The 8,115-nt window shown below is 38.3% G+C and overlaps 1 protein-coding gene across 2 annotated transcripts in view; it reads left to right on the forward strand.

Annotated features, from left to right (window-relative positions):
- The window catches only part of LOC107104858 (protein Shroom1-like), a 30,629-nt gene extending 25,133 nt beyond the window's left edge, over positions 1-5,496 (forward strand). For both annotated transcript variants that reach the window (XM_015404986.1, XM_015404978.1), the window contains exons 7-9: positions 153-261; positions 1,437-1,709; positions 3,841-5,496. In XM_015404986.1, the coding sequence (XP_015260472.1) occupies positions 153-261; positions 1,437-1,709; positions 3,841-4,095 (637 nt within the window). In that variant the 3' untranslated portion in view covers positions 4,096-5,496. The remainder of the gene's footprint in view (positions 1-152; positions 262-1,436; positions 1,710-3,840) is intronic.
- The last annotated feature ends 2,619 nt before the right edge of the window (positions 5,497-8,115 follow it).

An 8,115-nucleotide genomic window follows, 5' to 3' on the forward strand; every position in this document is an offset into this window, starting at 1 on the left:
TTCTTGGCCTTTCTCAGACTGCTTCAGGCAAACATACTAAATCTGACTCAGCAAAAATGACATTTATTCCTGATCACATCTGAACTTCAATAACAGGAGAGACTGCATGGATGAATGAAGATGTGTTGACATAAACATATTTCTGTCTCTAGCAACGAAGCGAGTGAAGGAGCCGAAGCATCTCCGTGTTTGCCTGACTGCGACGGCCAGAAATCTCAGTTTTCAGACGAGCAAAGCCAGGCTGACATCACTGAGAAGAAGGTAATAACCAATGTACTCAGAAGAATTCAGATTTTATTTTAATCATTATAAAGACAATCCTTGAAATTGGTAAAATGTTTTAGTCATAAAAATTCCTGCTTTCTGACAAGACACACCCAGGTTTAAACTGTTGTTTTCCACTGCTTCATCGTCATATGAATACGAATAAACCAGCTGTCTTTGTAAATAATCATTTACAGACTACTTTGGTTTGATATTTTCCTTTAGGCAAAACTGGTGATTTAATATAAATACCATCTGGTTGCTATTTAGCCTAAGTGGACCCATTTCACTACAGATAGCTGTCTCTTATCACATGATGTTCTTTCTGCTTCTTATCAGTGTCTCTAGCTTGTATAATATTTGGCTTTGCAGCTAGCTCTCGTTTTTCTTTCTGGCTGCCCTGCAGACTCTCTCCTGTAACTTCATATCTTTATTCATAATCATTTGCAGGCCTTGCCATTTGTGCATATTCAACATTTTTACACCAACCTTCATCTATTTCACTGTGATAGAGCAAAGTAAAGTAGTGCAGAATTATGAAGTGGATGGATAAAAATGTTGAAGCTCTTTGGCGAGGACTTTTAGGCGTGTCTTTAGATAATACAGACTCATGGATTTTAAGATTGTTCTACCAGGTTTGGACACCAAGAGTCTAAAATTTGATGCTGTTTTTTGTAAAACGGCTCAATTTTCTTCCAGTATCACTCTTGTAATTAGCTCCATCCATCTTTTCATCGATTCATAACAGCAGCGTTATGCTGCCACCAGCTCTTGTGGGGTTGGTGGGTTCAGATTGATCTGCTCTGTTACCTTAAATCCCTCGTAGAATTGTTGCATTCTGATAATAATTTATAAATAATAACTGAACTTTATTGATCCCACATTAGAGAAATTTACCTCTGCATTTTAACCCATCCTCTTGGGGAGCAGTGGGCTGCCTCTGTGGGGCGCCCAGTAGCACTGTGGGGTTAAGGGTCTTGCTCAGGGATCCAGGGTACAGGCCCTGGGGATTGAACCGGGTACTTGCAACCTTCTCAGATCACAAGCACACGGCTCTAACCACTAGACCAACAATCCCCCATAGTTGGGTTGCAATCTAATCTTTCTCATGGCTATAATGGCAAGAACCTAACATGTAGTAATATTTTTGGTGCATCTCTGTTTTATTGCAGCGTTTGTTGGTATCTTATGTCAACGAGCGCCTCCGTTCCCTGGAGGAGTCGCGTGACGCCCTACAGGCAGAGGTGGAGGAGAACACGGCGCTTGGAGAGGCCATCAAGCTGCTGGTGTGCGAGCGTTGTCAGCCAGTGGAGCTGGAGAGGTACAACCTGTTCATCGGGGACCTGGAGAGGGTGATCAACCTGCTGCTGTGCCTGTCTGCCCGTCTGGCCAGGGTCCAAAACGCCCTGAGCGTCGTGGACCAACACACAGATGCTGAGGAAAAGGTAGGAAGCCACTCCATGATTCTCCTTCTATCTGCAGCAGTTTAATTTTTCACTCTCTACCTAAGGTAATTTAGATTTTTATCAAAGGAAATATTATCAATGAGTTAAAGACTTGATAACGATCTACAAAAGTCCTCAAAGCCCTACCACCAGCTCTGCGTGTGATGTTTCCCTCCACACTCCTACCTTCCCCTGGTGATGCTGTTTACACATACACAATGATGCGTGTGAGTAAAAGCAGACTGTCAGCAGGTGCTTCTGCAGACACGTTATTTTATGTAACCATACAGATTTCTTGATTTACAGCAGCTCATTCAAAGCAGCTCTGATACCTTCAGCTTTAATCTGGCTGTGTTTGCTTTTGCCACAGCAAACAGACCAGTAGGGAAAAGTTGAAGGGCAGCTTTAATGAAGTCAAGGTTTCTATGTAGAATGTAAAAAAAAAAAAAATAAATAAATAAAAAAAATGCTTCTTAGTTTATCTTTATTTAAATTATTTGAATGTTTGCCTTTTAGTTATCTTTATATATATTTTTTTCTCTAATGAAATGATCATTCCTATGATAAACCTGACATGATGTGGCTTATTATCCCTCTGGATGTCACGTCCCTCCTTGTTTATTTCACCCCCAGCTCACGTTTGCATATTTATTTGATTTGCAGAGTTATTCCTCAAAGATGTCATTGTTCATGTGTTCATCGGCCGAACATGACAGCAGAGCGTGCTGCACACAGTTAGAAGCTCATTTGCTGTCTTGTCGTTATCAGCAACAGCGCTATTTACACTGACTCACCGAAACTCTGGCCCGGTTTCGATGACATTTCTACCCTGCCCTCTGTTGACATAAGGACACACTGCAGCCACGGACGTCTGATGCTACAACTTTCACAGCTTCCTATTAGATCAAACAAAACAAATATCTTGAAAGTGAAATCATTGCAGCAGGAAAAAATGCAAAGATTTTTAGTTTCTTTTCCTTTTATAACCTCAATTTGAGCCTACACTGCAAAAATTGAAATCTAAATAAGCAATTTTTTTTTTTAAATAAGTGCATTTTGTCTTGAATTGAGGAGGTAAGTGAGACACTTTGCTAATGGAACAAGACTATTTACATTTAAAATAAGAACAAGCAATTGCATCGTCTTATTACAAGTGCATATTATCTAATTATCTTATTTTAAGAGTAAAATACTCATTCCATTGGCAAATCATGCCATTTAACTGCTAAAATTAAGGGTGAATATACTTAATTTAGGACATTTGTACTTATTTCTAGATCATTTTTGCAGTGTATTTATTTATCTGTGTATTATAACCTTTTAAAACTAACTTGTGCAGAATTGTTTTGCATAAAAAATTGCTAAAATTTTTCATTTCTATAAATAAAACCATTAAAACGTTTCATGGATTTGATTTCAAGCTTTTAAACTTGCAAAACCGCCTGGTGTTGCTTAACAGCTGCAGTCTTTAGAGGTATGGTATCTCTCTGCAAGCTGAAACTGTTTCCAATTTTTCTTGGCAAAAAAGCCCAAATTTATTTAAACTGGATGGGGTGCATCTTCAAACTGAAACCAACATGGCATTAAAATAAATCTTTTTGGTTTTCCTATCCCTCCTGAAAAGAAAAAACATCCCTACAGCATGATGCAGCCACCTCATGTGCCACACAACAGCCGACTTTAAAATGCGTTAAACTGAATAAACCTGGACTTTTTATCGATGTGATGAAGGCAGCTGGTTGAGGTTTTAAGGGTGTCAAAGTAAAGGGCTCTTAAATACAAATGCATATTATACTTTTAACAAATATGCAAAGGTCTGCATTGAAAACATTGATGCAATTAATCCACATTTACTTCCTTCTCAACTTTTACATATGTGTTTTTGGAAAAGAAAAGCAAGTGTGTTTGTATAGAAGAATATCTGTAACTGTTTGACGGTTTAATGTTGCGAACTGTGATATTGGGATAAATGTTTGCAACAAACTTTGGAGCTTTTTAACGTTAAAATTCCATAAAAACAAATAATTCCTGGTTATAACTAATCAAACAAGTTAGTTGTTTTGATGTTTTTGAAAGCTGTAAAATGACCTTTAGCTGGATGGAATCTAACAGCTTATTTGTTTCCATGCAGGAATCTCTGGACAGTCGCCACCGTCTGCTGTGCAAACAGAGGGAGGATGCCAAAGATCTGAAGGATAACCTGGACCGCCGAGAAAACCTGGTCTCCACCTTCCTGTCGCGTCAGCTTTCTGCCGAGCAGCTGCAGGACTACCGGCGCTATGTTCAGACCAAGGCTTCACTCCTCATCCGCCTGAAGGACCTGGAGGAGAAGCAGAGGCTGGGAGAGGAGCAGCTGGAGACGCTTTCCAACAGCCTGAATATTTGAAGGAACTTTGGCTCACTTTGCCTGGGAGAGATCATCCAATCATGACTCCCACATCTCCTTTCATATTATCAGGAAGGAAAGAACTGCTAAGAGTCAAGCGAACTTTTTCCGCCCATCCCAGTTTGCACAATCAGCAGTGCTCATTAAAACGTGTCTTAATATTGTACATGTATTTCAACGTTAAACGGAGCTGAACTTTTTCAGTGTGCCTTCACATGTTATTGTAGCTGTTGAATATTTCATATTAGAGCTGCTGTGCAGAAACTGGTAGCATATCCGATAGTTTCCTTTGTTTTTCACTGAGACAACAGCCCTGCATCTATGGGAACCGACCATAAGCTTTAAGATCATCTCTGAGCAGCGATGAGGCTCCAGTCGCCACACAGAGGGCAGGCTGCTGCATCATCTATCATGTCAGGAAGAATTTAGATGTTGAAGAATTTTTGGTTGTCTGTATTTTCATATGCATTTCAAATGAAGACACCGGAAACCAAAAAAAAAAAAGTTGAATGAAAAAAAAAAGCACTTTTTAAAGAATGCACATTACATCAAAACAGAGACTAAATAGTTTCCAGTGAAAAGGCCTTACTCCATCCATTAAAGCTTTTATTTTTTTTTCTGTTTGGATTTGTTTTAACTTTTACAACCTTTGTCCAGGCTCTATTTAGGGTTTCATCCATTTTCATGTCTGGAATAGAAAGAATATGAGGAATGCAGAGCACAATCATGACCAAAGGCAAAGAAGAGACTGGAGAGTGTAAACATGAGCTTATAAAGGGAGGATGGATATGCTAATTAATCCAGTGAAGAAAAAGATGTTATAAGATATTTAGTCCGTGTGCAGTATGTTACAGATTTACCGTACTATAATATGGAAGGAGTAAAAAAAAATGTCTAAATCAAGGTAGGAATCCAACTGAATCAGCAGAAAACTTATTTGCAAACAATGAAGTGGTCTACATTTTACATTAAAGGTTTTGAAATATTATTTCAATATAATACATCAGACCTCACACACGTTTAACCCATAACAATACCGACAGTCATGTTTGTGGTCTGGCTGTTGACTCTGCTGAAGCTAATGTCGTGCATATTACATTGACTGGATATTTCTCTTTCAGATATTTGTTGTTTCTTCCCAATAAATCCCAGGTTCTATTATTTATTAGTTTCATAATCCAGTGGTTAAAACGTATCCCGATTATCCCGAGATGGAGACTAAAATTCCTCCTCCACACCTCAGTTCACTGCTGGTTTCACCAACATAAGTTATAGCTAGTCGTCTTCTTTAACCCTAACTGTCCATTTGCCATCATCTCATTAAAAAAAGGCATGCTTGTTTCATGGAAATAATCCCTTCCATAATTGTCAACAGATTTTCAAAGCAGCCTTTATCCATGCATGATAAAGTGACTCAGATGGCTTCTTCAGATTCTCTTAGAAACCCTGTCTACTTCCAATTTGATCTAAAGACTAGTCGTGATTCATTTTTATTCAGAGTTTTCAGGCCTCCCAACTCTGATGTCATGTGCCCTTTAAGAAAAATACAGAGTGATGCAGAGTGTCTCTCCTGCCATCAAGTCTATCAGTTGATGATAAACCTCCTACTCTGTCTGTATATTGCAGAAGCAACATCTTCTACTTGAACACTTTTTTTAATGGGACCGAAATAGTTTTCTGTTGAGGTGTCTTTATTTCCAGCTCTTTTTGGTACTTGAATTGAATCAAATACCCATCCACATGGAGCCCTTATTCTGCATTTGGTTCATCCATGTTTGTTTTGTTCTTTGTGTCATTGTTTCAAGAAGTGATCCCCATGTTATTATCCCCTCGGGAAATGATACCTGCTGGCTCTGGTCTCCCATATTTAAATGTCATGTTGAATCGATGAGAAAACATACAGTTCGTTTAACCCTGACAGATTTTTTCTTTTTTGTTTCTTCAGTTTTTTTCACCAACATTTAAAAATGTCCATCAACATTAGGTAAACAGCTTGCTCTTCTTTGTCTTTTTTTTTTTTTCCAAGTGGTAAAATAAAAAAAAAACTTATGCTGTTTTCTGCATCTGGCTGGAATCCCTAAATTGTGCAAAACTTCTGACAAAGACGACCAAACAAAAAGACTTGAAGAAAAGGACAAAAAAAAAACTGCATCACACAAAAGAATCCCAGTTTTTGAATTTTAACGCTGCTCTGATTCAGTCAATCCAGTTTTTTGTTTGGATTATAGAAATATTTTTTATGAAAACCAAGTTAGAACGACCTTTTAACCCGGTGGGAGAGTAATCATGGCAAACAGTTCAACATTTACTTTCACTTCTTCGTCTCACACCCATTTTCTCTTGTGATTGTTGGTTTGCGCCTGTTTGGGATTTTTAAAAAATCCATGATGTTTGTATTATTGTGAATAAATTAAGCATTCACTGATCTCCTGTCGGTCTTTGTTTTATATATGCAGATTACAGGTGCAGATTTTTGTTTAACTGAACACAATAGATCAAATTCACATTATTTTATAAACCTTTGGGATCAATTTGCTCCAATCACTACAGAAAAGTGCAAGAAAGTTACAAGTTATTCCCTTTTTTTTGTCCTTGCATATATGTGGTGGACTGTATTAAAGCAATGATAAAGGAGGCCACATTTGGTTCACTATGAAGGGAAAGTTTGGTTGATTCAATCAGAGCTCGCTTCTGCCCTCTGCAGGCCAACCAATGCACTTTTTTTTCTTAACAGCAATGGACCAAAAGAAGAAAACATCTATGTTCCAGCTAATATAATCTAATGGTGTTTAAACAAATAAAAGTAGGAACATTTTTAGACTAAGATGTAGCAAAAAAGAGTAAAGTGTATTGTGGAAGCACAGCTTTTCCACTTGTTTAATATTTTGAGATATGAATCAACAAACGATATGTTTTAAAAAGAATTTTAGGTGATGTACATGATTGCAAAACATAAGCAGAGTGAGATATGTGTTGGTTTTTTTTTCAAAATGTTTGCCAAATACAAATATGAAATGTTTGATATGTTTTTGATTCAGCCCCTTTTACTCTGGTACCACCAAACAAAATGAAAGGCAGCCCAAAGCTGTCTAAAGGTCATGTCTATAGCTCTCATCTGTGTGATTTAATTTAACTTCCTTTGCCCTAGAAGTCATGAGAACACAAAGAGCCCTGCCTTGTAGTACAGGGCGCAGAGCAGACATGTGAAAGGAGCTCTTGCCTGAGCAGAGTCTCAGTCATTCTGTCATGGCAACCACAAAACAGGCTTAACTCAGAGGCTTTTGCTCAGTTTTTGTAAAAATGCTTCAAACATTTCCAGTTGGTGGCTCCCACTAGAACAACCTGTAGTTGGAGCACATGGAGGCCCATCCTTCTGAACACATTCTTAGTCAGATGCAAATCAACGACCAACCCACTGTTTTCATTCAGGGGGAGTTTTCTGTTTGCCCAACTAAATCAAAATGAAACTGCGTATGCAATTTCTTTAGAATTGAGTTTTAAGGCAGGGCTATGGATGCTTGGGAGCTGAAACCGCAGACTGCAGAATCTGTTCAGCCATGCCCGCTTTTTTTTTTTTTTTTTTTATACATAGATGGCTTCCTTCACCCCTCTTTAAGGATCATCTGTCAAAGAAATGAACATCTTGGTAATCAAAGTTTGAATCTTTCCCCAGATCTGCTGGCTCTCCTCTTCAGCCTCCTGCATTACTGAAGCTGTGGTTTGGTTTCCCTGACATTGATTTGCATCTTGCTTAGAATGTGCCCAGAAGGATGGGGCTACATGAAAACAGCAGTGCTCCAAATACATGTTGCTCTAGTGTGAGCTCCCAGAATTTACAGACACCTAAATAAGTTTTAAAAGTTTTAATAAAAACAGTGAAGAACAGTTTTTTGGATCTCCAGGTAGAAGAGACCAAATCTGATGTCTACATAGTGATACACGGTAGTGGCAGCATCATTCTGTAGGATTCTCTCAAACATTTTAATAATACTTTCTGCAGAAGGCAATATAAGTTTGTTT

The sequence above is a fragment of the Cyprinodon variegatus genome, unplaced genomic scaffold (genome assembly GCF_000732505.1).
Source record: "Cyprinodon variegatus isolate N-32 unplaced genomic scaffold, C_variegatus-1.0 Scaffold36, whole genome shotgun sequence".
Taxonomy (NCBI): Eukaryota; Metazoa; Chordata; class Actinopteri; order Cyprinodontiformes; family Cyprinodontidae; genus Cyprinodon; species Cyprinodon variegatus.